General features: G+C 41.1%; 2 protein-coding genes across 5 annotated transcripts; one reads left to right on the top strand and one right to left on the bottom strand.

The window, feature by feature from the left end:
- Positions 1 to 4,916: 4,916 nt before the first annotated feature.
- Positions 4,917 to 13,932, bottom strand: LOC146423800 (uncharacterized). Its single transcript, XM_085044473.1, has 5 exons — positions 13,831 to 13,932; positions 10,697 to 13,718; positions 9,534 to 9,678; positions 6,446 to 6,538; positions 4,917 to 5,126 (listed from the first exon to the last, which is right to left on the bottom strand). Exons 1-5 carry the CDS (start codon positions 13,854 to 13,856, stop codon positions 5,023 to 5,025), a joined length of 3,390 nt encoding a protein of 1,129 aa, XP_084900599.1. The 5' UTR covers positions 13,857 to 13,932; the 3' UTR covers positions 4,917 to 5,022.
- Positions 13,933 to 14,432: 500 nt separating this feature from the next.
- On the top strand, positions 14,433 to 24,897 carry LOC146423799 (INO80 complex subunit E-like). 4 transcript variants are annotated; one of them, XR_014847281.1, is made up of 8 exons: positions 14,433 to 14,523; positions 18,054 to 18,124; positions 19,785 to 19,837; positions 19,944 to 20,019; positions 21,281 to 21,332; positions 21,423 to 21,536; positions 23,257 to 23,734; positions 24,582 to 24,897. XR_014847281.1 is itself a non-coding variant. In XM_085044516.1 (8 exons), the coding sequence occupies exons 1-7, from the start codon at positions 14,443 to 14,445 to the stop codon at positions 23,503 to 23,505; spliced, it is 696 nt and encodes a 231-aa protein (XP_084900642.1). In that variant the 5' UTR covers positions 14,433 to 14,442; the 3' UTR covers positions 23,506 to 23,530; positions 24,582 to 24,897. The 4 variants fall into 4 exon arrangements, 3 of the variants coding, with proteins under 3 accessions (XP_084900642.1, XP_084900643.1, XP_084900644.1); XM_085044516.1 differs by having other exon boundaries at positions 23,257 to 23,530; XM_085044517.1 differs by lacking the exon at positions 24,582 to 24,897 and adding an exon at positions 23,946 to 24,105 and having other exon boundaries at positions 23,257 to 23,493.
- Positions 24,898 to 27,371: the final 2,474 nt, after the last annotated feature.

Here is a 27,371-nt window from a genome sequence, read left to right as displayed (position 1 = left end):
AAATTCCCAAATTTCTCTTTCCCAGGTGCCCCTCGAGGTCAGAAACAAGAAACTCGTTTGGACAAAGTTCTTGAAAATCCCCAAAAAAACCCCAAAAAAAGTGAAAAAAGTCAGAAAAAAATCGGAAAAAAATCCTTAAAAATTAAAAAACCAAAAAAAAATTTTTTAAAAACCCACAAAATGCTAAAAAATCTTTTAAAAAATCTCAATAAATCCCCAAAAATTAAAATTAAAAATAAAAAAGCCCCGAAAAATCCCAAAAGAATTAAAAAATCCAAAAATCCTCAAAAAAATCCCCTAAAATTCCCAAAAAATTCCCCAAAAAATCCCAAAAAATCCCCAAAAAATCTCCAAAAAATCTCCAAAAAATCCCAAAAAATTCCCCAAAAAATCCTCAAAAAATCCTGAAAAATTCCCAGTAAATCCTAAAATGGATCCTAAATCAAATCCTCAAAAAAATCCCCAAAAAAATCCCAAATTTCTAATTCCCAAATTTTTTATTTTCCCAGGTGCCCCCCGAGGTCAGAAAGGAGAAGCTCGTTTGGACAAAGTTCTTTAAAATCCCCAAAAACCCAAAAAAATCCAACAAAAATCCTTAAAAATCCCCAAATTTTTTTTTAAAAAATCCTAAAAAATTTGAAAATAATCAGAAAAAAATCCCCAAAAAGTCTTAAAAAATGCCTAAAAATCAAAAAAACCCCAAAGAAACCCCAAAAAATCCCAAAAAATTCTTAAACCCCAAAAATCCCCGAAAAACCCGAAAAAAACCTGAAAAATTCCTTAAAAAATCCTCAAAAACCCCTAAAAAAATTTTTAAAAAAATCGGAAAAATCCCCAAAAATTCTAAAAAATTCAGGAAAAATTCCCCAAAAAATCCCTAAAAAATCAGGAAAAAATCAGAAAAAAATCAGAAAAAAATCCCAAAAATCCCCCAAAAATCCCTAAAAAAATCAGAAAAAAATCAGGAAAAATTCCCAAAAAACCCCAAAAATCCCTAAAAAAATCAGGAAAAAATCTTTAAAAATCTCAAAAATTAAAAAAATCAGAAAAAATGCCTTTAAAAATCAGAAAAATCCTTAAAAATTAGAAAAAAAATCCTTTAAAAATCAGAAAAATCCTTAAAAATCAGAAAAAAAATCCAAAAAAATCAGGAAAAAATCCGAAAAAAAACAGAAAAATGAGAAGAAATTCTGAAAAAATAGAAAAATTCGAAAAAAATTTTAAAAAAAAAAAAATCAGAAAAAAATCAGAAAAGAATCGGAAAAAAATCAGGAAAAAATCCTTTAAAAATCAAGAAAAATCCTTAAAAATCAGAAAAATCCTTAAAAAATCAGAAAAAATCAGAAAAAAATAAAAAAAAAATCCCAAAAATCCCAAAAAATTCCCAAAAATTCTAAATTCCCAAATTTCTCTTTCCCAGGTGCCCCCCGAGGTCAGAAGCGCGAAGCTCGTTTGGACAAAGTTCTGTCAGACATGAAAAGACACAAAAAGCTGGAAGAGCAAATCCTGAGAACTGGAAAAGATTATTTTCCTGAGGAAAATGAGAATTCGGGAAATTCCAAAAGATCTCAGGGAATCTTCCTGAGGCACAGGAAATATTGAGATAAAATAAAAATAAAAAATTTGGGAAAAAATCCCAAAAAAAATGGAAATTTTTGGTGATTTTTTGGGAAAAAATTGGGATTTTTGGTGATTTTTTGGGGAAAAAATGGGATTTTTTGGGAGAAAATTGAGATTTTTCAAGAATTTTTGGTGACTTTTTGGGAAAAATTTTAAAAAAATTGGAAAAAATTGAGATTTTTTGTGATTTTTTGGGAATATTGAGATTTTTGGGAATTTTTGGTGATTTTTTGGGAAAAAATTGGGGTTTTTGGTTGTTTTTTGTGTTTTTTTTGGGAAATATTGGGATTTTTGGGGGAAAATATTGAATTTTTGTGATTTTTTGGGAAAAAATTTGGATTTTTGGGAGAAAGTTAATTTTTTGGGAATTTTTGGAGATTTTTTGGGGAAGAAATTTGGATTATTTTCCTGAGGAAAATGAGAATTCTGGAAACTCCAAAAGATCTCAGGGAATCTTCCTGAGACACAGAAAATATTGAAATAAAATAAATTTTAAAATTGTGGGAAAAAATCAGAATTTTTGGTGATTTTTGGGAGAAAATTGAGATTTTGGTGATTTTTTGGGAAAAATTGAGATTTTTTAAAATTTTTGTTGATTTTTGGAAAAAAAATCAGAATTTTGGGTGATTTTTTGGGGAAAAATTGAGATTTTTGGTGATTTTTTGGGGAAAAAAATTGAGATTTTTTTGGGGAAAAATAGATTTTTTGAGGAAAATTTGTGATTTTTGGGGACAAATTGAGATTTTTTTGGAAATAAATTGAGGTTTTTCATTAAAAAATTGAGATTTTTTGGGAATAAATTGAGGTTTTTGGGGAAAAAATTGACATTTTTTTTTATTTTTTTGGGGAGAAAAATTGAGATTTTTTGAGAAAAAATTGAGATTTTTTCAGGAAAAAAATGGAGATTTTTTGGGAGAAAATGGAGATTTTTTGGGGAAAAAATTGGGACTTTTTGGAATAAAATTGAGATTTTTTTGGGGAGAAAATTTGGATTTTTTGGGAATTTTTGGTGATTTTTTGGGAGAAAATTGAGATTTTTTTGGAAAAAATGAGCATTTTTGGAATTGAGATTTTTTGGGAAGAAAATGAGATTTTTTTGGGAAAAAAATGGAGGTTTTTGGGAAAAATTGAGGTTTTTTGGAAGAAATAGAGATTTTTTGGGAATAAATTGAGATTTTTGGGGAAAAATGAAGCGAAAAAAAAAAAAAACCTGGAAAAAATTGGAATTTTGGGTGATTTTTTGGGATAAAATTAAGATTTTTTGGGGAAAATTGAGATTTTTTGGGAAAAAAATGGAGATTTTTCAGGAAAAATTGAGGTTTTTTGGGAAAAAATTGAGATTTTTTGGGAATAAAATTGAAATTTTTATGAAAGAAAATTGAAGTTTTTTGGGAATAAATTGAGATTTTGTTTTTGGGAATAAATGGAGATTTTTTAGGAAAAAATGAGGTTTTTGAGGAAAAAAGGAGATTTTTTTAGAAATAAATTGAGTTTTTTCATTAAAAAATTGAGATTTTTGGGAAAAATTTGAGACTTTTTGGGGAAAATGGAGATTTTTTGGGAATAAAATTGAGATTTTTTTGCAATAAAATTGAGGTTGTTTGAGAAAAAATTGAGATATTTTGGGGAAAAAGGTTTTTCATGAAAAAATAAGATTTTTTTGAAATAAATTTTTTTGTTAAAAAATTGAGATTTTAGGGAAAAAATTGAAGTTTTTGTTAAAATGGAAATTTTGGGAAAAATTGAGATTTTTGGGAAACATTTGAGGTTTGGGAAAAATTGAGATTTTTTGGGGAAACTTTGAGGAAAAATTGAGGTGGGAAAAATGAATTTTTTGGGAAACTTGAGGATTTTGGGGAAAAATTCAGATTTTTTGGGGAAAAATTGAGATTTTTTGGGGGAAAAATTGAGATTTTTTTGGGAATAAAATTGAAATTTTTATGAGAAAAAATTGAGGTTTTCTGGGGAAAAATTGAAATTTTTTTTGGGAACAAATTGAGATTTTTAGGAATAAAATTGAGGGTTTTGGGAAAAAAAGAGATTTTTTTGGGAAAAATTGAGATTTTTTGGGGAAACTTTTAAAGATTTTGGGGAAAATTGAGATTTTTTTGGGAAAAATTGAGATTTTTTGGGAAACATTTAAGGTTTTTGGGAAAAATTGAGATTTTTTGGGAAACTTTTGAGGAAAAATTGAGATTGTTTGGGAAAAAGTGAGATTTTTTTGGGGAAACTTTTGAGGATTTTGGGGAAAAATTGGGATTTTTGGGGAAAAATTGAGGTTTTTGGGGAAAATTAAGATTTTTTTTTGAAAGAATTGAGATTTTTTTTGAAAAATTGAAGTTTTTAATGAAAAATTGATATTTTTTTGGGAAACATTTAAGGTTTTTGGGAAAAATTGAGATTTTTTGGGAAACTTTTGAGGAAAAATTGAGATTTTTTGGGAAAAATTGAGATTTTTTTGGGAAACTTTTGAGGATTTTGGGGAAAAATTCAGATTTTTTTGGGAAAAATTGAGGTTTTTGGGGAAAATTGAGATTTTTTGGGAAAAATTGAGATTTTTTTGGGGAAACTTTTGAGGATTTTGGGGGAAATTGAGATTTTTTTGGGAAAAATTGAGGTTTTTAGGGAAAAAATTGAAGTTTTTCATTAACAAATTGAGATTTTTTTGAAAGAATTGAGATTTTTTGTGAAAAATTGAAGTTTATTGTGAAAAATTGATATTTTTTTGGGAAACTTTTGAGGATTTTGGGGAAAAATTGGGATTTTTGGGGAAAAATTGAGGTTTTTCATTAAAAAATTGAGATTTTTTGGGAAAAATTGAGATTTTTTTTGAAAAATTGAAGTTTTTGGGGAAAAATTGAGATTTTTTTGGGAAAATTTAAGGTTTTTGGGAAAAATTGAGATTTTTTGGGAAAAATTGAGATTTTTGGGGATAAATGGATTTTTTGGGAAAAATTGAGGTTTTTTGGGAAAAAATTAGATTTTTTTGGGAAAAATTGAGATTTTTTGGGAACAATTGAGGTTTTTAGGGAAAAAATTGAGGTTTTTCATTAAAAAACAGATTTTTTTGTGAAAAATTGAAGTTTATTGTGAAAAATTGAGATTTTTTGGGGAAACTTTTGAGGATTTTGGGGAAAAAAGGAGATTTTTTGGGGAAAATTGAGATTTTTTTGGGGAAAAAATTGAGATTTTTTGGGAAAAATGAGATTTTTTTGGGGATAAATGGAGATTTTTTGGGAAAAATTGAGGTTTTTAGGGAAAAAATTGAGGTTTTTCATTAAAAAACTGAGATTTTTTTGTGAAAAATTGAAGTTTATTGTGAAAAATTGAGATTTTTTTGGGAAACTTTTGAGGATTTTTGGGGAAAAAAGGAGATTTTTTTGGGAGAAAATTCCAATTTTCTCACTCACTGTCAGAACTAACAATTCCTTTCAGTTTGGACCAATCAGGAGGAGAATTTGGGGGAATTTTGGGCAAATTTTGGGAGTTTTGGCGACGAGAGCGAGCTGGAAGGGAAAAAATAGAAATTAATTTTGAAAATTTTGGGAAATTTGGGGAAATTTGGGGAAATTTGGGGGAAATTTGGGGAAATTTAAGGAAAATTGGGGAAATTTGAAGAAAATTTTTTAATTTTTGGGAGAATTTTGGGACATTTTGGGAAATTTTGGGAAATTTTTTTTCATTTTTGAGAAATTTTTGGGAAAGTTTGGGGAAATTGGGGGAAAATTTTGGGAAAATTTTAAAATTTGGGCAAAATTTGGAGAAGATTTTTAAAGTTTGGGAAAATTTGAGGGAAATTTGGGGAAATTTTTTAAAATTTGGGGAAAATTAGGGAAAAATTGTTAAAATTTTGGGAAAATTTAGGGAAAATTTTTTAGAATTTTTTAGAATTTGGGAAAATTTTTTAAATTTGGGGAAATTTTGGGAAAATTTTTAAAATTTTGTGTAAAATTTGGGGAAAATTTGGGGAAAATTTAGGAAAATTTTTAAAATTTGGGGGAAATTTGGGTTGAATTTGGGGAAATTTGTAATTTTTTGGGAGAATTTTGAGAAAATTTTGGGAAAATTTAAAAAATTTTGGAAAATTTGGAAATTTTAAAAATTTGGGATAATTTGGGGAAAATTTTTTAATTTTGAAAATTTTGGGGAAATTTTAGGAAATTTGGGAATTCATTAAAATTTGGGGAAAAATTCAGGAAATTTTTGGGAAAATTTTTAAAATTTTGGGAAATTTTTTTAAATTTTGGAAATTTGGGAAAATTTGGGGAAATATTTTTAATTTGAGAAAATTTTGGGAAAATTTTTAATTTTGGAGATATTTTGGGAAAATTTGAAAATTTTGGGAAAATTTTTTAAATTTTAAAATTTGGGAAAAAATTGGGAAAAATTTGGGAAAAAATTGGGAAAAATTTGGGGAAATTTGGGGCAAAAATGAGAAAATTTGGGGAATTTGGGGAAAATAAAGAAATTTGGGGAAATTTGGGGAAAATTTTTAATTTTTGGGAGAATTTGGGAAATTTTGGGAAAATTTTAAAATTTTAGGGGAAAATTTGGGGAAAATTTGCAAAATTTTGAGAAATTTTGGGAAAATTTGGGAAATTTTTTGAAATTTTGGGGGAAATTTTAAAATTTGGGGAGAAAAATTGGGGGAAATTTTTGAAAATTTGGGAAAATTTGGAGAAAATTATTAAAATTTGGGGAAATTCAGGGAAATTTTTTTAAATTCTGGGAGAATTTGAGTGGTTTTTTTGAAAATTTGGTGTTTTTTTTTTAAATTTGAGGGTTTTTTGGGGGAAAATTTGGGGTTTTTTGGGATCAAACTTACCTGGGAGGATGTTGGAAACATCAAGAGCTTCAAGTTCTGCTTTTTCTTCCCGAATTTGTCTTAATTTGTGACATTTGGCTAAAGAAGGAGTTCCTGGAAATGGAAAAAAATCCCCAAAAAATCACCAAAATATTCCCCAAAATTTGGGGGTTTTGGGGTTTGGTGAAAAAATGGAGTTTTTGGGGTGAAAAATGAGGAAAAATGAGCCAAAAATGAGCTAAAAATGAGACGTTAGGATTTAAATTTCTTCCTTAAAATTCTAAAATTATTCAAAAATATTTTAAATTATCCCAAAAAATGGGAAATTGAGATTTGGATGTTGGGATGATAATGAAAATTGTGGAATTAGCAGAAAAAAATGAGAATTTTGGCCCCAAAATTGAGTTTTGTGTTGTTGAAATGTTTAATGAAATTTATTTTTTGGATTTGAAATATTTCGTGTTTTGATAATATTTTAAAAATTTTAAAAAATTAAATGAAATTAAATAATCTGTTAAAAGAAATTAGATTTAAATAAATTAAATTTAAAGAAATTAAAGTAATTAGTTAATTTAAAAGTTAAATTAAACAAATTTTAAAAATATTAAAAATATTCTTTCAATATTCTTAATATCGAAAAATATTTTAATGCTTTTAAATCCTTTAAATTCATTCCAGCCTTTCCCAAAATCTCAAATTTCCCCAAAATTCCCCAAAATCCCCTCAGAATTTCCTCCAAATCCCAAAAAAATCCCCAAAATTCCCCAAAATCCCCTCAGAATTCTCTCCAAACCCAAAAAAAATCCCAAAAATCCCCAAAATCTCCTCAGAATTCTCTCCAAATCCCTAAAAAATCCCCAAAATCCCCAAAATTCCCCCAAAATCCCCTCAGAATTCTCCCAAATACCAAAAAAATCCCCAAAATCCCTTCAGAATTCTCCTAAAATTCCGTAAAAATCCCCAAAAAATCCCAAAATCCAACAAATTCCCCCAAAATCTCCTCAGAATTTCTTCCAAATCCCAAAAAAATCCAAAAATCCCCAAATTTTCCTCAGAATTCTCCTAAAATCCCCAAAAAATCCCAAAAATCGCCAAAATTTCCCCAAAATCTCCTCAGAATTTCCTCCAAATCCCCAAAAAATCCCAAAATCCAACACATTCTCTCAAAATCCCCTCAGAATTCTCTCCAAATCACAAAAAAATCCCCCAAAATCCTCTCAGAATTCCCTAAAAATCCCCAAAATTCCACATTTCCATTGAGTCTCACCTCCCAGAGGATCCCCTGAGGGCCTCAAAATCCCCAAAAATTCACCCAAAATTGTCCCAAATTCCTCTCAAATCCTCCCCAATCCACTCCAAACTCCCTCTAAATCCCAAATCCCCAAAATTCCCCCAAAATCCCCTCAGAATTTCCCCAAAATTCCCTAAAAATCCCCAAATCCCACAGAACCATTGAGTCTCGCCTCACGGAGAGTCACCCGAGAGTCTCAAAATCCCCAAAAATTCCCCCAAAATCGCCTCAAATTCACCCAAAATTCCCCCAAATTCCTCCCAAATCCACCCCAAACTCCATCAAAATCCCAAATCCCCCCAAAATCCCCTCAGAATTCTCCCCAAATCCCCCAAAATTCCCTAAAAATCCCCAATTGTCTACTATCGAGTCTCACCTCACTCGGGGACCCCCGAGGGCTCCAAAACCCGTAAAATTCCCCCAAAATCCTCTTAAATCCACATCAAACTCCCTCAAAATTCCCCCAAATCCATCCTAGTCTTCCTAAAAATCGCAAAATTCCCCAAAATCCCCTCAGAATTTCTCCAAAATTCCCTAAAATCCCCAAATCCCACAGTACCATTGAGTCTCACCTCACGGAGAGCCTCAAAATCCCCAAAAATCCACCTCAAACCCCTCAAATTCCCCCAAATCCACTCAATTCCACCCCAAACTCCCTCAAAATCCCCAAAATTCCCCCAAAATCCCCTCAGAATTCCCCCAAAATTCCCTAAAAATCCCCAAATCCTGCAGTACCATCGAGTCTCACCTCACGCAGGGACCCCTGAGGGCTCCAAAACCCCTAAAATTCCCCCAAAATCACCTCAAATCCACCCCAAATCCACCCCAAACCCCTCGAACTCCCCCAAAATCCCCCAAAAAACCTCAAAAATCCCCAAATTTCTTACTTTCCAGCCCCATGTCCCTCAGCGCTGCCCTCAGGGACTCAAAATCCACTCAAGTTCACCCAAACTCCCTCAAAATCACCCCAAAATTACCCAATTTCCACTCAAATCCACATCAAACTTCCTCAAGTCCACCCCAAACTCCATCTAAATCCCAAATACATCCAAATTCTCCCCAAAATCCCCTTAGAATTTCCCCAAAATTCCCTAAAAATCCCCAAATCCCACAGTGCCGTTGAGTCTCACCTCACAGAGAGTCACACGAGAGCCATAAAATCCCAAAAATTCCCCTAAAATCGCCTCAAATTCCCCCAAAATTCCCCCAAATTCCTCTCAAATCCACCCCAAACTCCATCAAAATCCCAAATCCCCCCAAAATCCCCTCAGAATTCTCCCCAAATCCCCCAAAATTCCCTAAAAATCCCCAATTGTCTCTACTACCGAGTCTCACCTCACTCATGGACCCCTGAGGGCTCCAAAACCCCTAAAATTCCCTCAAAATCACCCAAAATCCTCTCAAATCCACTCAAATCCATCCCAAACTCCCTCAAAATCCCAATTTCCCCAAAATCCCGCCAAAATCCCCTCAGAACTTCCTCAAAATTCCCAAAAAATCGCCAAATCCCGCAGTACCATTGAGTCTCACCTCACGGAGAGCCTCAAAATCCCCAAAAAATCCCCAAAAATCCACCTCAAACCCTTCAAATTCCCCCGAAATCCTCTCAAATCAATCCCAGTCTTCCCAAAAATCCCAAAAATCCCCTCAGAATTTCCTCCAAATTCCCCCAAAGTCCCCAAATTCCTGTTAACCACTGAGTCTCAACCTCACGCAGACCCACCCGAGAGCCTCAAAATCCCAACAAATCCACCTCAAACCCCCCAAAATCCCCCCAAATCCTCCCAAAAAAACCCCAAAAATCCCCCAATTTCTTACCTTCCAGCCCCATCTCCCTCAGCGCCGCCCTCAGCGCCTCTATGGCCTGGCCCAGCGTGCTGCACTGCCCCAGGAGCCGCTTGTAGTTAGGGCGCCCCCCAGCGGCTCGGAGGTATCGCTTCAGCCGCGCCAATCGCGGGGGGTCCTGGGGGCGGGGCTTGGCTTAGGGGGTGGGGCTTAGAGAAAATGGGGCGGGGCTTGGGTTAGGGGGCGTGGGGTAGGGAAAGGGGCGTGGTTTGGGAAATTAGGGTTTGGGGAAGGGGCGTGGCTTGGGAAAAGGGGCGTGGTTTGGGGGAGAGGGCAGGGCCTGGGAAATGGGATGGGGTTATGGGGATAGGGGCGTGGTTTTGGGAAGGGGGCGTGGTTTGTGATGGGTGGGGCTTGAGGGAAAGGGGCGTGGCTTGTGGGTAGGGGGCGTGGCTTGGCTTGGGGCAGGGGTTGGGAGGGGGCGTGGCTTAAAGAAAAGGGGCGTGGTATGGGAGAAAGGGGCGTGGCTTTTTGGGAAAGGGGCGTGGCTTGGAGAAAGGGGCGTGGCTTTGGGGAAATAGGCGGGGTTTAGGGGAAAGGGGAGTGGTTGGGTTGGAGAAAGGGGCGTGGCTTAAAGGGGCGTGGCTTAGAGAAAAGGGGTGGGACTTTGATTAGGGGCGGGGCTTGTGGAAAGGAGGCGTGGTTTGTAAGAAGGGGGCGTGGTTTGGGGAAGGGGTGTGGTCTAAAAAAACCCAAAAATCTCCCAAATTCCCCCCACATACATTCCCAAAAATCCCCCCAAATCCCATGAAAATCTATCCAAATCCCAAAATCTCCCCCGAAATACATCGAAACCCCAAAATTCCCCCAAATTCTTCCCCAAATTCCCTCAAAATCCCAAAAATTTTCAAAATTCCCCAAAAAACCCAAAATTTAAAAAATCCCCCAAACCCCCAAAATCCCCAAAATTCCCCCAAAATTGTCAAAATCCCCAAAACCCCCAAAATTCCCCAAATTTCAGAAACACCAAAATTCCCCAAAATCCCCAAAAATCCCCAAATTTCAAAACACCAAAATTCCCCAAAATCCCCAAAACCCCAAATTCTCCCCAAAATCCCTAAATCTCCCCAAAACTTCAGAAACCCTAAAATTCCCCCAAATTCCCCCAAAATCCCCCAAAAATCCCCAAAATTCACCTTCCCAGACCTCCACTGCTCTTCCTCCTCCTTCCTCTTCCTCTTCCCTTTCTTCTCCTCCTTCTCCCTTTTCCGCCATTTTCCCGCCAATTCCGCCAGCGGCAAATCCTCCGAATCTTCCGACTCCGATCCGGAACTTTCCGCCTTTTTTTGGGGAATTTTCCGGGATTTTCCAGCTTTTTCCTCCTCCTCTTCTTCCTCATCCTCTTCCTCGCTCTCCGTTGCTTCTTTTTTCCCTTTTTTTCCCGTTTTTTGCTCATTTTTTCCCATTTTTTGCTCATTTTTCTCCATTTTTTGCTCATTTTTTCCTGTTTTTTTCCCATTTTTCTGGGAATTTTCTTCTTCTTCCTCCTCCTCCTCTTCCTCGCTCTCCGTTTCTTCTTTTTTCCAGTTTTTTCCCATTTTTTGCTCATTTTTTCCCGTTTTTTGCTCATTTTTTCCTGTTTTTTGCTCATTTTTTCCCGTTTTTTGCTCATTTTTTCCCGTTTTTTGCTCATTTTTTCCTGTTTTTTTCCCGTTTTTTGGGGAATTTTCTTCCTCCTCTTCCTCCTCCTCCTCTTCCTCACTCTCAGTTTCTTCTTTTTTCCAGTTTTTTCCCATTTTTTGCTCATTTTTTCCTGTTTTTTTCCCATTTTTCTGGGAACTTTCTTCTTCTTCCTCCTCCTCTTCTTCCTCACTCTCAGTTTCTTCCTTTTTCCCTTTTTTTCCCATTTTTTGCTCATTTTTTCCCGTTTTTTGCTCATTTTTCTCCATTTTTTGCTCATTTTTTCCTGTTTTTTTCCCATTTTTCTGGGAATTTTCTTCCTCCTCTTCCTCCTCCTCTTCCTCACTCTCAGTTTCTTCTTTTTTCCAGTTTTTTCCCATTTTTTGCTCATTTTTTCCTGTTTTTTTCCCATTTTTCTGGGAACTTTCTTCTTCTTCCTCCTCCTCTTCTTCCTCACTCTCAGTTTCTTCCTTTTTCCCTTTTTTTCCCGTTTTTTGCTCATTTTTTCCCGTTTTTTGCTCATTTTTTCCCGTTTTTTGCTCATTTTTTCCCGTTTTTTTCACGTTTTTCTGGGAATTTTCTTCCTTCTCTTCCTCCTCCTCCTCTTCCTCACTCTCAGTTTCTTCCTTTTTCCCTTTTTTTCCCATTTTTTGCTCATTCTTTCCCATTTTTTGCTCATTTTTTCCTGTTTTTTTCACGTTTTTTCGGGAATTTTCTTCTTCATCTTCATCTTCCTCTTCCTCTTCCTCCTCCTCTTCTTCCTCGCTCTCCGTTTCTTCTTTTTTCCCTTTTTTTCCCGTTTTTTGCTCATTTTTTCCCATTTTTTTCCCGTTTTTCTGGGAATTTTCTTCTTCATCTTCATCTTCCTCTTCCTCTTCCTCCTCCTCTTCTTCCTCACTCTCAGTTTCTTCCTTTTTCCCTTTTTTCCCCGTTTTTTGCTCATTTTTCCCCGTTTTTTGCTCATTTTTTCCCGTTTTTTGCTCGTTTTTTCCTGTTTTTTTCCCCTTTTTTTTTGGGGAATTTTCTTCCTCCTCTTCCTCCTCCTCCTCTTCCTCACTCTCAGTTTCTTCTTTTTTCCAGTTTTTTCCCATTTTTTGCTCATTTTTTCCTGTTTTTTTCCCATTTTTCTGGGAATTTTCTTCTTCTTCCTCCTCCTCTTCTTCCTCACTCTCAGTTTCTTCCTTTTTCCCTTTTTTCCCCGTTTTTTGCTCATTTTTCCCCGTTTCTTGCTCATTTTTTCCCGTTTTTTTCACGTTTTTCGGGGAATTTTCTTCTTCCTCCTCATCTTCATCCTCCTCATCCTCTTCACTCTCAATTTTCCTCTTTTTTTTCAGATTTTTTCTGATTTTTTCCTCTTTTTCCCCCTTTTTTTCCTTATTTTTCTGCCTTTCCTCCTCCTCCTCCTCTTCCTCACTCTCAGTTTCTTCTTTTTTCCCTTTTTTTCCCATTTTTTGCTCATTTTTTCCAGTTTTTTGCTCATTTTTTCCCATTTTTTTCACGTTTTTCTGGGAATTTTCTTCTTCCTCCTCATCTTCATCCTCCTCATCCTCTTCACTCTCAATTTTCCTCTTTTTTCTCACATTTTTTCCAATTTTTTCCTCATTTTTCCTGTTTCTTTCCTTATTTTTCTTCCTCTCCTCTTCTTCCTCTTCCTCATTTTCGGATTTTCTTCTTTTTATCCCAATTTTCCCAATTTTTTCCTCTTTTTCCTCTTCTTCCTCCTCCTCTTCTTCCTCTTCTTCCTCCTCTTCCTCCTCAAACTCAATTTTCCTCATTTTTCTGTCATTTTTCCCGATTTTTTCCTCTTTTTTCCCATTTTTTTCCTTTTTTTCCTCCTCTTCCTCCTCCTCTTCCTCTTCCTCCTCCTCTTCCTCACTCTCAATTTTCCTCTTTTTTCTCCCATTTTTTCCCATTTTTTCTTCTTTTTTCCCATTTTTTCTCATTCTCTCCTCATTTTTCTTCCTCTCCTCTTCCTCCTCCTCTTCCTCACTCTCAATTTTCCTCTTTTTCACCTCATTTTTCCCCATTTTTTTCTCTTTTTCCCCATTTTTTTCCTCCTCTTCCTCCTCCCCTTCCTCACTCTCAATTTTCCTCTTTTTCACCACAATTTTCCCCATTTTTTCCTCTTTTTTCCTATTTTTCTCCTTTTTTTCCTCTTCTTCCTCCTCCTCCTCTTCCTCACTTTCAATTTTTCTCATTTTCACCTCATTTTTCCCAATTTTTTCCTCATTTTCCCCATTTTTTTCCTCATTTTTCTCTCTTTCTTCTTCCTCCTCCTCTTCCTCTTCCTCACTCTCAATTTTCCTCATTTTTCTCTCATTTTTCCCGAATTTTTCCTCTTTTCCCCCATTTTTCTCCTCCTCTTCCTCACTCTCGATTTTCTCCTTTTTTCTCCCATTTTTTCCCATTTCTTCCTCATTTTTCCCCAATTTCTCCTCCTCCTCCTCCCCTCCGCCAGGGGGCGCCATCTTGGGGGCGTGTCCTCCTCTCGCCACGCCCACTTCCGGTCCCGCGCCGCCTTTTCCCGGGAAAACCGCCCTGGAATGGGAAAAGGGGCGTGGCCAATCGGGGCGTGGCCGCTTCAAGGGGCGTGGCCAATCGGGGCGTGGCCTCGGGGGGTCTCCCCAGCCTCCCCTCCCCCTCCCCTCACCTTTCCCCGCCGCTCGGCGCCGCCATCTTGCCGCGGTGGGCGTGGCTTCCACCCGGAAGTGAAACCACAGCGCGGAAGTGACGTCAGAGCGCGGGTCGAGCGGTTAGAACCAATAGGAAAGGCGGGACATGAAGCCGGAAGTGAATCAGCCAATAGGAATGAGGAGGAGGTGGAATTAGTTATTTTGACCAATCAGAGCGAGGGGAGGGCGGGGCTAAGCTCGCTCAGCCAATAGGAGCGAAGTAAAGCGGAATGCAAATACGGAAGAGAATAGCGGCGAGAAGAACCAATCAGAACGCGGCTTGGAGGTCAATCAGCCAATAGGAAGCGAGGAGAGGCGGGGCGAAACCGCTGAGCCAATAGGAGGCGAGGAAAGGCGGGAAATACGGCGCGAAACTGACAGACAGAATTTTAGTCCAATCAGATTTTAGCATTGCGGAAAGCTAACCAATAGAAAACCAGGAAAGGCGGGAGATGAAGCTCACAGCCAATCAGATTGCGAGAATGACCCGGAGATGGAGGGAGGGACTTCTGGGGAATTAGCCAATCAGGGCGCGGCGCGGGAAAGGCGCAGCCAATGGGAGGCGAGGAGGAGGGCGGGGCTTGTCGGCCATGAACGGCGCGGGGGAAGATGGCGGCGGCTACAAGCGGCGCTGCCGAGCCTTGAAGCGGAGATTGAAACTGCTGCTTTACGTGAGGGAAAAATGGGGAAAATTTGGGAGTTTTGGGGAAATTTGGGGGTTTTTGGGGAAATTTGGGGGGAATTTGGGGGTTTTGTGGCAAAAAATTGGGAGTTTTGATGGCGAAAAAAGTGGATTTGGGGAAAATGAAGGAGAATTGTGAGGAAAAAGTGAAATTTGAGGGGAAAAAAGGGTGATTTGGGGGAAATTTGGGGATTTGAGGGGGAAAAAAGGTGAATTTTTGGGGAAAAATGGGCATTTTGGGGGAAAATGGGAGTTTTGAGGAGAAAAAAGGTGAATTTTGGGGGGAAAAAGTGGATTTCTGAGGAGAAAAAAGGGTGATTTGGGGGAAATTTGGGGATTTTTGGGGAAATTTGGGGGTTTTGAGGGGCAAAAAAGTGAATTTTGGAGGAAAAGTTCGGCGTTATGTGACGGAAAATGGGGTTTTTGAGGGAAATTTGGGGGTTTTTTGGGGAAAAATTGGGATTTTTGAGGGTAAAAATGGGTATTTTGGGGGGAAAAAGTGGATTTTTGAGGGGAAAAAGTGAAATTTTGAGGAGAAAAAGGAGATTTTCGGGGGAAAAATAGGGATTTTGAGAGGAGAAAGAAGGATTTTTAGGGGGAAAAAGTGAATTTTGAGGGAAAAAAGTTGAATTTTGAGGGGAAAAGTGGGAAAAAATAGGGATTTTGAGGGGAAAAGGGGAATTTTTTGGGGGAAAAACGGGGATTTTGGGGGAAATTTGGGGGGTTTTGGGGGGAAATTTGGGTGTTTTTGGGGAAAAAAGGGTGAATTTTTGGAGAAAAATATTAATTTTGAGGCGAAAAAGTGGATTTGGGGGGAAAAAGGTGAATTTTTGAGGAAAAGTTCTGCTTTACGTGAGGGGAAATTGGGGATTTTGGGAGGAAAATTGGGGATTTTTGAGGGAAATTTGGGGGGTTTTGGGAAAAAATTGGAGTTTTGAGAGGAAAAAGGTGAATTTTTGAGGAAAAAAGTGGATTTCTGAGGGAAAAAAGTGAATTTTCGAGGGGAAAAAAAAGAGGGATTTTGGGGAAATTTGGGGGTTTTGGGAGAAATTTTGGTGTTTTGGGGGCAAAAAAGTGAGCTTTTGAAGAAAAGTTCGGTTTATGTGAGGAAAAATGAAATGGGATGTTTGGGGAAAATTTGGGGAATTTGGGGAAATTTGGGATTTGGGGAAAAATGGGAATTTGGGGAAATTGGGGATTTGGGGAAAATGGGAGTTTTGAGGGGAAAAAAGTGGAATTTTGAGGGAAAAAAGGGTGATTTGGGGGAAATTTGGGGATTTTTGGGGGAAAAAAGTGAAGTTTTGAGGAAAATTTTGGCTTTATGTGAGGGAAAAATGGGATTTTGAGGAAAATTTGGGGGTTTGGGGAACTTTGGGGGGTTTTGGGGGATAATTTGGGGGTTTTGGGGGAAATTTGGGATTTTTGGAAAAGTGAATTTTGAGTGGGAAAAGTGAGTTCCTGAGGGGAAAAGTGAATTTTGAGGGAAAAAAAGTGATTTTGGGGAAATTTGGAGGTTTGGGGGAAAAAGTGGGTTTGTGAGGAAAACTTCTGCTTTATATGAGGAAAAATGGGGAAAATTGGGACTTTGGGGAAAATTTGGGGATTTTTGGGAAAATTTGGGGGTTTTGGGGCAAAAAATTGGGATTTTTGAGGGGAAAACCGGGAGTTTTGATGGGAAAAAAGGTGAATTTTTGAGGAAAAAGTGGATTTCTGATGGGAAAAAGTGGATTTTTGAGGGGACAAAGTGAATTTTTGAGGGGAAAAAATGGGTGATTTGGGGAAATTTGGGGATTTTTGGGGGAAGTTTGGGGGCAAAAAAGTGGATTTTTGAGGAAAAGTTTGGCTTTATGTGAGGGGAAAATGGGGAAAATGGGATTTTGGGGAAATTTGGGGGTTTTGGGGGAAAAATTGGCATTTTGTGGGGAAAAAAGTGGATTTTTGAGGGGAAAAAGTGAACTTTTGAGGTGAAAAAAAGGTGATTTGGGGAAATTTGGGGGTTTTGGGGTCAAAGAAGTGAATTTTTGGGGAAAAGTTCAGCTTTACGTGAGGGGAAAATGGGGAAAATGGGATTTTTGGGGAAATTTGGGGGGTTTTGGGAAAATTTGAGATTTTTGGGGGAAAAATTGGGATTTTTGGGGGGAAAAAGGTGAATTTTTGGGAAAAAGGTGGATTTTTGAGGGAAAAAGGTGATTTGGGGATTTTGGGGGCAAAAAAAGTGAATTTTTGAGGAAAAGTTTGGCTTTGTGTGGGAAAATTTGGGGATTTTTGAGGGAAAATTGGGGGTTTTGGGGGGAAAAAGGTGAATTTTTGGGGCGAAAAAGTGGATTTGGGGAAAATGAGGAAGAATTGTGAGGGGAAAAGTGAATTTTTGAGGGAGAAAAGGGTGATTTGGGGGAAAAGTGGATTTCGAAAACTGAATTTTGGAAAAAGGTAAATTTTGTGGGATAAAGTGGATTTTTGAGGGGAAAAAGAGATTTTTATTGGGAAAAAAGTGGATTTTGAGGGGAAAATATTGAATTTGGGGGGGAAAAAGGTGATTTTTTTAGGGAAAAAGGCAAATTTTAAAGGAAAAAGATGAATTTTGAGGGGAAAAGTTAATTTTGCATTAGGAAAACGAAAAGATTTTGGTTTAATTTTTTTTTTTTTGAGGAAAGGAAAGCAAAGAATTGAAAAATGATTAATTTTTGGGGAGAAAAGCAGAAATTTGGGGGGAAAAAGTCAAATTTTGGGAGGGAAAAATCCACATTTTGCGGGAAAAAGAGTCAAATTTGGGGATTAAACTCAAATTTTGAGGGGAAAACATTGAATTTTGTGGCCAAAAAAAGCCCAAATTTGTAATTTTTGGGGGAATTTCTCACCATTTTGGAATAAATAATAAATAAGTGTTGAATAAATAATAATTAAATAATAAATAAATCCAGTGGAAAATTTTCGTAGTTTAGTGGAAAAAAACTTCAAATTTTATGGGGAAAAATCTGAATTTTGGTCATAAAATATCATTTTGTGGGGAAAAAAAATTGAGGAAATTTGGGGAAAATTGTAATTTTGGAACTGAATTGTAATTTTGAGAATTAAATCATATTTGGGGAATAAAAAAGGAATTTAGGAAAAATGACGATTTTGGAATATGGAAGTGAAATTTAATAATTTAAATATTAATTATCAATTAAAGTATTAAATAATAATATGAAAATTAATGTTAAAAATATAAAACATAAATATAATATAGAGAAATATTTTTATAATAAATACATAAATCTAGAAATAACAATTTTGAGATTAAAACCCCAAAATTGATGCAAAATCCTCAACAATTGACTGAAAAATGAGCAAACTTGGGTGAAAAAAATCCAAATTTTGGGTCAAAAAACCTCTTTAAATCCCAAATTTTTGGGGGAAAAAACCCCAAATTTTGGGTTTGAATTTTTCAGGTGATATTTTAACCCTTAATTAGCATAATTAACATCACATAATTAACATAATTAGCATAATTAACATAATTTTTGGCCACGCCCACAGGAACAGGAATGTTTCCAGGAGGAGCTGAGAAGAGCTCAGAGGAAATTGCTGAAGGTTTCCAGGGATAAAAGGTATGGAAATTCCTAAAATTCACCCCAAAAATTCCGATTTTTTTTGGTCTTTTAAACCCTAAAATAATTTTTAAAATAATAAGTAAAAAATGTGGTTTTTTATTTTTGTATATGGAATTTTGTAATAAAAATTGCCAAATTCAGCCCAAAAATTCAATTTTTTTTTGTTCTTTAAACCCTAAAATAATTTTAAAATAATAATTCAATAATGTGGTTACAGAGTGTTATATATTGAATTTTATAACATTAAAAATTGCCAAATTCACCCCAAAAATTCAATTTTTTTGTGTTTTAAACCCTAAAATAATTTTAAAATAAAAATGTTTTATGTATTTTTATGGATCAAATTTTATAAGGTTAAAATTGGCAAAATTTACTCCAAAAATTCCTTTTTTTTTGGTCTTTTAAAGCCTGAAAGAATTTAAAAATAGAAATGTTTTCTGTGTTATTGTATATTGAATGTTATAGTGTTAAAATTGGCAAAATTTACCCCAAAAATTCGATTTTTTTTGTGTAAAATATTTTTTTGTCTAAAATAGTTTAGAAATTATAAATAAATAAGGTGGTTGATAATTAATTATAAATAATAAGGTTCCGTTATAAGTATGGACTTTTATAATATTAAAATTTACAAAATTCACCCCAAAAATTCAAATTTTTTTTACTTTTAAAGCCTAAAATATTTTTAAAATAATAAATTAATAAATAATGTGGTTATGGGTTTTATATGTGGAATTTTGTAATATTAAAATTTGCAAAATTCACCCCAAAAATTCAATTTTTTTTGTTTTAACTCTAAAATTGGCTTTATTATAATAATGAAGTGAATAATTTGTTTTTCTGGTTTTAGATATTTTTAATTTTTATATTTATATTTATAACATTTTCTATATAATTTTGCAACAGTAAATTTTCCAAAATTTCTGCCAAATATTCTTTTTTTTTCTCTGAGCCCTAAAATTCCTTTTTTATCATAATAAAACAAATAATATATTTTTATATTTTTATATTTTTAGAAATGTAATTTTATAATAAAACTCCGAAAATTTACCCTAAAAATTCTCTTTTTTTTTAATTTGAATTTTGGAATTGTTTTTTCATAACAATGAAAGAAACTAAATATACTTTTATGTTTTATATTTTTGTCATTTTATAATGATAAAGTTTCCAAAAATTACCTAGAAATTTCTGGTTTTTTGTTTTGAACCCTAAAAGTGTTCTTTGTATAATAACAAAATAAATTAATATCATTATATACAAAAATTATTTATGTTTTTATTTTGAAATGTATAAATTTATGGCAATAAAATTCCCCAAATTTCCCCCAATAATCCCCTTTATTTTAACTCTAAATCTTAAAACCAAATTATTTGTAACTTTAAGATAAACTAATCAATTGTGTTTTTAAACTAATTAGTAAACTAATAATTAATAACTTTAAAGCAACTATTAAACTAATAATTGGATTTTTAACATTACAGTTTTTTAACAATGAAAATAACAAAAATAAGTAAAATAAATTGTGACAATAAAATAATAATGATAAAAAGTAAAAAAATTAAAAACAGTAGTGAATAAAAACTTTAAAAAACAACTAAAAATAACTAGAAAATAAAACAAAACATCAAAAAATGACCAAAATTCCCATTTTTCTCCCCAGTTTCCTCCTCGACCGACTCCTGCAGTACGAAAACGTCGACGATGATTCCTCAGGTGACCTTTGGGGGGTCAAAGGTCAACAACCCCTGACCCTGACCTCCCCTCCTCCACCCCCTGACCTCCCCTCCCCCACCCTGCTCACCCTCCCCTCCCCCCCCAGACTCGGAGGCGACGGCGTCGTCGGACAACAGCGACGGGGAGGCGGCCAAGGGGGCGGAGCCAGCGCCCGCCAAGAGGTGAGGGGGGCAAGATGGCCGCCGGGGGTGGGTGAGGCTACAAGATGGCTGCCTGGAGTCGTTTCAAGATGGCTGACAGGAGCTGGTGGGGTGTCAAGATGGCGGCCAAGGGGGTGGAGCCAATGCCAGCCGAGAGGTGAGCGGGGCAAGATGGCCGCCAGGGGTGGGCGGAGCTTCAAGATGGCCGCCAGGGGTGTTTTCAAGATGGCTGCTGGCAGTAGTTTCAAGATGGCTGACAGGACGGGAGATTCAAGATGGCCGCTGGGGTGGGTGGGGCTTCAAGGTGGCTGCCTGGAGTGGTTTCAAGATGGCTGCTGGGAGCTGGTGGGGTTTCAAGATGGCTGCCAGGAATATGTGGGATTTCAAGATGGCTGCCATTGTGGGCGGGGCTTCAAGATGGCTGACAGGAGTAGTTTCAGGATGGCTGATGGGGAGTAGATGTAGTTTCAAGATGGCTGCCGAGAGTACGTGGGGTTTCAAGATGGCGGCCAAGGGGGCGGAGCCACTGCCAGTCAAGCGGTGAGGAGGCAAGATGGCCGCCGGGGGTTTCAAAATGGCTGACAGGAGTAGATATGTGGTTTAAAGATGGCGGCCAAGGGGGTGGAGCCAATGCTAGCCGAGAGGTGATCAGGGCAAGATGGCTGCCATGGATGGGGTTTCAAGATGGCCGGCGGGGGTGGGTGGGGCTTCAAGATGGCTGCCTGGAGTGTGGTTTCAAGATGGCTGCTAGGTGAGGGAGTTTCAAGATGGCTGACAGGAGTGGGTGGGGATTCAAAATGGCTGCCAAGAGTGGGCGCGATCTCAAGATGGCTGCCATGGGTGTGGTTTCAAGATGGCTGCTGGGGGTGGGCGGGGCTTCAAGATGGCTGCCAGGAGTAGTTTCAAGATGGCTGCCAGGAGTAGGTGGGGATTCAAGATGGCCGCCAGAAGTGGGTGGAGCTTAAACACTAATGAGAATCTCATGGGTGAAAAATCCAATATGGAGGCCAGCGGAAGTGGCCGTGGCTCCCACCGGAAGTGGGTCTCAATTAGCCACTTCAGGGAGTGGGCGGAGCTTAGAAATCAATAGGCATCCAACATGGCCGCCACCGGAAGTGGGCGTGGCTCCAACACAGCCACTTCCGGAAAGTGGGCGGAGCTTATCCACCAATGGGGATCCATTATGGGGTCCAAATCCAAGATGGCCGCCGAAAGTAGGGTTTAAATCCAAGATGGCCGCCGCCGGAAGTGGGCGTGGCCAACCCTCTCCCCTCCCCCGCAGGCGCCGCTCTCCCTCCCCTCCCCCCGCCGGCTTTGGCTCCTCCCCCTACCTGGTGAGTCCCGCAAGCCCCTCCCCCTCATTTGCATAAAGCGGGGCGTGGCCGGCCCCGGAAGTGACCACGCCCCCTTTGTTTCCCGCCAAGATGGCGTCGCCGACCTACAGCTCCTTCCCGGCGCCTTTCCCGCCCCTCCCCCCGCAGGGCGGGGCCAGGCCGCGCCCCTCCCCCGCCCGGCGCAGCAAGGGGAGGCGGGGACAGGTGAGGGGGCGGGGCTAAGGGGGCGGGGTCAGTGTGGGAGGGGTTAAAGTGGGTGTGGTCAGTGTGGGAGGGGTTAAAGTGGGTGTGGTCAGGGCTTAAGGGGTGTGGCCAATTGGGGGATGGGGTGAAGTGGGTGTGGTCAATGTGGGAGGGGCTAAAAAAGTGTGGTCAGTGTGGGAGGGGTTAAAGGGGGTGTGGTCAGAGGGGGGAGGGGCTTAAAGGGGGTGTGGCTATTGGGGCTAGAGTGGGTGTGGCCAGTGTGGGAGGGGCTAAAAGTGGGTGTGATCAGTGTTTTGAGGGGTGTGGTCAATTGGGGAGGGGCTAAAGTGGGCGTGGTCAGTGTGGGTGGAGCCAAGGTGGGTGTGGTCCGTGTGGGAGGGGCTACAGGAGTGTGGGAGGGGCTAGGAGGTGTGGTTCCTTTGGGGGAGGGGCCAGAGTGGGCGTGGTCAGTATGAGAGGAGCTAAAGTGGGCGTGGTCAGTGTGAGAAGGTTGTGGTCAATGTGGGTGGGGCTAAAATGGGGGTGGTCAGTAGAGGAGGGGTGTGGTCAATCTGGAAGGCGCTAAAGTGGGTGTGGTCACGTGAGGGAGGGGCTAAAGTGGGTGTGGCCAGTTAGAGGAGGGGCTAAAGGGGGCGTGGTCAGTGGTTTTTGGGGTGTGGTCAATTGGAGGAGCTAAAGCGGGTGTGGTCAATGTGGGGGGTAAAGGGGGTGTGGTCAACATGGGCGGTGCTGAAGTGGGCGTGGTCAGTGTGGGAGGGGTGTGGCCAATTGGGGAGGGGCTAAAGTGGGCGTGGTCAGTGTTTGAGGGGTGTGGCCAATCGGGGAGGGGCTAAAGGGGGTGTGAGAGGGGCTAATGTGGGTGTGGTATGGGTTTAATTGGGGGAGGGGCTAAAGTGGGTGTGGTCAATGTGGGGGAGCTAAAGTGGGTGTGGTTAACTGGGGAGTGGTTAAAGTGGGTGTGGTCAATGTGGGGGAGGCGCTAAGGTGGGTGTGGTCTGAGGGGTGTGGTCAGTGTGGAAGGGGCTAAAAGGGGATGTGGTCAATGTGGGAGGGGTGTGGTCAATTGGGGAGGGGCTAGAGTGGGCGTGGTCAGGGTGGGAGGAGCTCAAAAGTGGGCGTGGTCAGTGTGGGAGGGGCTAAAGGGGTGTGGTCAGTTGGGGAGGGACTAAATGGGTGTGGTTAGTGTGGGGGAGGGGCTAAAGTGGGTGTGACAATTTTGGGGAGGAGCCAAATGTGTGTGGTCTGTGTGGGAGGAGCTTAAGGGGGTGTGATCAGTTGGGGGAGGGGCTAAAGTGGGCGTGGTTTGTGGGGGAGGGGCTAAAGTGGGGGTGGTCAATCGGGGGCTAAAGTGGGTGTGGTCAGTGTGTGGGAGTGGCTAAAGTGGGCATGGCTAGAGCAGGCGGGGCTAAAGGGGCATGGTCAGTGTGGGAGGGGCTAAAGTGGGTGTGGTTAGTGATGGGAGGGGCTAAAGTGGGTGTGGTCAGTGTGGTAGAGGGACTAGAGTGGGCATGGTCAGTATGGGAGGGACTAAAATGGGCGTGGTTAACTAGGGTGGGGTTAAAGTGGGTGTGGTCAGCTTGGGAGAGTGTGGTCAGTTGGGGAGGGGCTAACGGGGGTGTGGTCAAATGGGGGCTAAAGTGGGCGGGGCCACCGTGGGCGGGGCTTGGCGGTCACTGCGGGTCAAAGGTCACACTGACCTCTCTCCTCCCCCTCCCCCCAGCTCGCCCCTCCCCCCTCTCTGCCCTTCCCGGGGGGTGGGGGAGGGGCGGAGCCCGGCAGGGGGCGTGGCCCCGGCTCGCCCCTCCCCCCGGCGCTGGCCACGCCCCCCGCGCTGGCCACGCCCAGCCCCGCCCCTCCCCCCGTCCCGCCCACGTTGCCGCGGCGACTGCTGAGCGACCCTGGGGAGGGGGAGGGGAGCGACGACCCGCTGGACGGAGACGACGAGCTGGTCATCGACCTGCCTGAGTGACCACTGAGTGACCAGTGAGTGACCAGTGAGTGACCAGTGACCACTGAGTGACCAGAGTAACCAGTGAGTGACCAGTGACTGCTGAGTGTCCACTGAGTGACCAGTGACTGCTGAGTGACCACAGTGACCAGTGACTGCTGAATGACCACTGAGTGACCAGTGACCGCTGAGTGACCATCGAGTGACCACTGAGTGACCAACTGACCGCTGAGTGACCAGTGATCACTGAGTGACCAGATTTACCAGTGAGTGATCATTGACTGCCGAGTGACCACTGAGTGACGACTGAGCGATGACCCACTGGACAGAGACAATGAGCTGGTCATCGACCTGCCCCAGTGACCAGTGAGTGACCAGTGATTGCTGAGTGACCAGTGAGTGACCAACCGACCACTGAGTGACCACTGAGTGACCACCGAGACAATGAGCTGGTCATCGACCTGCCCAAGTGATCAACTGACCGCTGAGTGGCCACTGAGTGTGAGCTGGTCATCGACCTACCCGAGTGACCACTGAGTGACCACTGAGTGACCACGGAGTGACCACTGAGCAATGAGCCCCTGGATGGAGATGATGAGTTGGTTATCAACCTGCCTGAGTGACCACCTGGCCACTGAGTGACCACTGAGTGACCGCTGAGTGACCGCTGGGTATCAACTTCCTGGAGTGACCACTGAGTGACCCCAGAGTGACCACCGAGTGACCACTGAGTGATCAACTGACCACGGAGTGATCCTGAGTGACCACTGAGTGACCACTGAGTGACCACTGAGTGACCAGTGACTGCTGAGTGACCACCAAGTGATGCTTCCCTGGATAGAGATGATGAGTTGGTCATCAACCTGCTTGAGTGACCACTGGGTGACCACTGGGCATCAGCTTCCTGGAGTGACCACTGAGTGACCTTAAGTGATCACTGAGTGACCAACTGACCCACTAAGTGACCACTAAGGATCAACTTCCTGGAGTGACCGCTGAGTGACCAGAGTGACCACTGAGTCGCCACTGAGTTACCAACTGACCACTGAGTGACCACTGGGCATCGACTTCCTGGAGTGACCACTGAGTGACCACAGAGTGACCACCGAGTGACCACTGAGTGACCGCAGAGCATCTCAGAGATTTTGGGGTGAAAAACAGAAATTTGAGAAGAAAAACCAAAAGAATTTCCAAGAAAAAAAAAAGTGAAATTTTGGACAAAAATCCAAAACCTCAGAAAATAAAAAATTCCGAAATTTTTTGGGGGAAAAGAAGGAATTTTGGGCAAATCCCAGATTTTTTGGGGAAAAAAAAGGAATTTTGGGAAAAAAAGTGTAATTTTGGGAGAAAAAAAGAGATTTTGAGGCAAAAAAAGGTGATTTTGGGCAGAAATAAGTGTTTTAATGGAAAATTGTGGATTTTGTGGAAATTTATCAATTTTATGGAAATTTTATGGAAAATCATCAATTTGGGATCCAAAAAAAGTCAGTTTTAGTGGGAAAATCCCCAAATTTTGGGTCGAAAATCCTCAATTTTGGGCCAAAACTTCCCAAATTTGGCGAAACTCCCGCTGGGCGTGGCTATGACGTCATCGCCGCTCGGCCCCGCCCACTCCTCCCCCAGCCAATCCCAACCCACCCGGAAATGAAGAAGTGGGCGGAGCCTTTCGGATGGAGAGTTTTTATTGGTCAGGCCACGCCCCTCCCCCGCCGGCCACACCCACTCGGGGGCGTGGCTTGGTGGGTGAGGAGATGGGCGTGGCTTGGCTTGGCCACGCCCACAGGGGTGGGGGAGGGGAAATGGGGGTTTGGAGGATGGAGGGGGCGTGGCTTGGGGAGGAAGGGGCGTGGTCAGGGGAAAGGGGCGTGGCTGGCCCGGCCCCGCCCCCCCGCGGCTCACCAGGATTGGCTGGGCTGGTCGATGGGGGGAGGGGCGGGGGCGGGGCCTGGGCTGGGGGCGGGGCAGCCGGCGCCTGGGGAGGAAAGGGGCGGAGTCAGGGGAGACACGCCCACCGCGGGAGACACGCCCCTGTTAGCCACGCCCAGTTTGGGGAAGCTCCTCCCTTTGCCTGGCCACACTGACCAGTGGGCAGTGACCACTCTGAGTGACCACTGACCACTGACCACACCATGTGACCACTGACCCAAGTGACCACTGACCACTCCCACTGACCACTCCTACTGACCATTGATCACTCACACTGACCACTGACCTCTCTGAGTGACCACTGACCACTCCACGTGACCACTGACCACTCGCACTGACCACTGACTGCTCTGAGTGGCCACTGACCACTGACTCAGTGACCAGTGACCCAACTGACCATTGACCACTCACACTGAACACTGACCTCTCCTGATGACCACTGACCATCCTGAGTGACCACTGACCATGCTGAGTGACCACTAACTGCTCCCAATGGCCACTGACCATTCTGAGTGACCACTGACCATTCCCAATGACTGTTCTGAGTGACCACTGACCATTCCCACTGACCACTGACCAGTCTGAGTGACCAGTGGCCCAACTGACCACTGAGTGCTCCAAGTGACCACTGAGTGCTCCAAGTGACCACTGGCTGCTGACCAGACCATTCTGAGTGACCACTGGCTGCTCTGAGTGACCAGTGACCACACTGAGTGACCACTGACCATTTCGAGTGACCAGTGACCCAACTGAGCACTGACCACTCACACTGACCACTGACCACTCCGAGTGACCACTGACCATTCCCAGTGACCACTAACTGCTCCCAATAGCCACTGACTGTTCTGAGTGACCACTGACCATGCCAAGTGACCACTGACCACTCACACTGACCACTGACCATTCTGAGTGACCACTGACTGCTCTGAGTGGCCATTGACCATGCCGAGTGACCACTGACCACTCCCAATGACGACTCCCACTGACCACTGACCATACTCACTGCCCACTGAGCAGTTCTGCTGACCACTCCTACTGACCACTGACCATTCCCAGTGACCACTAACTGCTCCCAATAGCCACTGACCATTCTGAGTGACCACTGACCATTCCAACTCACCACTGACCATTCCCACTGACCATTCTGAGTGACCACTGACTGCTCCCAATAGCCACTGACCATTCTGAGTGACCACTGACCATTCCCACTGACCATTGAGTGACCACTGACCATTGACCATTCCAACTCACCACTGACCATTCCCACTGACCATTCTGAGTGACCACTAACTGCTCCCGTTCTGAGTGACCACTGACCATTCCCACTGACCATTGAGTGACCACTGACCACTCCCAATGACCACTAACCGTGACCACTGACCATTCTGAGTGACCACTGACCACTCCCCCTGCACACTGACCATTCCTAGTGACCACTAACTGCTCCCAGTAGCTGCTGACCATTCTGAGTGACCACTGACCATTCTGAGTGACCAGTGACCCAACTGACCACTGACCACTCCTGATGACCACTGACCGCTCTGAGTGGCCACTGACCATTCCCCCTGCACACTGACCACTCCCACTGACCATTCTGAGTGACCACTAACTGCTCTCAGTGGCCACTGACCATTCCCACTGACCACTCACTATTCCCACTCACCAATCAATAATTTTGAGGCAAAAAAATCTCATTAAATTTGAGGTAAAAAATCGCCAATTTTTAGGGGAAAAACCCACGAATTTTGAGGTTCAAAATCGGAAATTTGGAGGTAAAAAAATCGTTATTTTTGAAGTTAAAAATCCTCAATTCTGAGGTAAAAAATCGTCGCTTTTGAGGTAAAAATCGCCGAATTTTGTGCAAAAACTTCGATTTTTATTCCAAACCTTCGATTTCCAACGAAAACACGAATTTCGGGGTTAAAATTCGTCATTTTTCGGTCTAAATTCGGCATTTTTTA

Source organism: Lichenostomus cassidix, unplaced genomic scaffold (assembly GCF_008360975.1).
Source record: "Lichenostomus cassidix isolate B80296 unplaced genomic scaffold, HeHo_3.0 HiC_scaffold_36, whole genome shotgun sequence".
In the NCBI taxonomy this organism is placed as follows: Eukaryota; Metazoa; Chordata; class Aves; order Passeriformes; family Meliphagidae; genus Lichenostomus; species Lichenostomus cassidix.
The sequence above is the reverse complement of the archived record's forward strand: the minus strand, read 5'-3'. Positions and strand labels throughout refer to the sequence as shown.

Excerpts from the sequence above, each read along its gene's own strand:
- LOC146423800 (XM_085044473.1), bottom strand. The coding sequence starts at position 13,856 with ATGGCGGCGCCGAGCGGCGGGGAAAG. Across the intron at positions 9,679-10,696 it reads AGCAGTGGAGGTCTGGGAAG|GACCCCCCGCGATTGGCGCG; the intron begins GTGAATTTTGGG and ends CCCCGCCCCCAG. Across the intron at positions 5,127-6,445 it reads TGTTTCCAACATCCTCCCAG|CTCGCTCTCGTCGCCAAAAC; the intron begins GTAAGTTTGATC and ends TTTCCCTTCCAG.
- LOC146423799 (XM_085044516.1), top strand. The coding sequence starts at position 14,443 with ATGAACGGCGCGGGGGAAGATGGCGGCGGCTACAAGCGGCGCTGCCGA. Across the intron at positions 14,524-18,053 it reads GATTGAAACTGCTGCTTTAC|GAACAGGAATGTTTCCAGGA; the intron begins GTGAGGGAAAAA and ends CCACGCCCACAG. Across the intron at positions 20,020-21,280 it reads GAGCCAGCGCCCGCCAAGAG|GCGCCGCTCTCCCTCCCCTC; the intron begins GTGAGGGGGGCA and ends CCTCCCCCGCAG.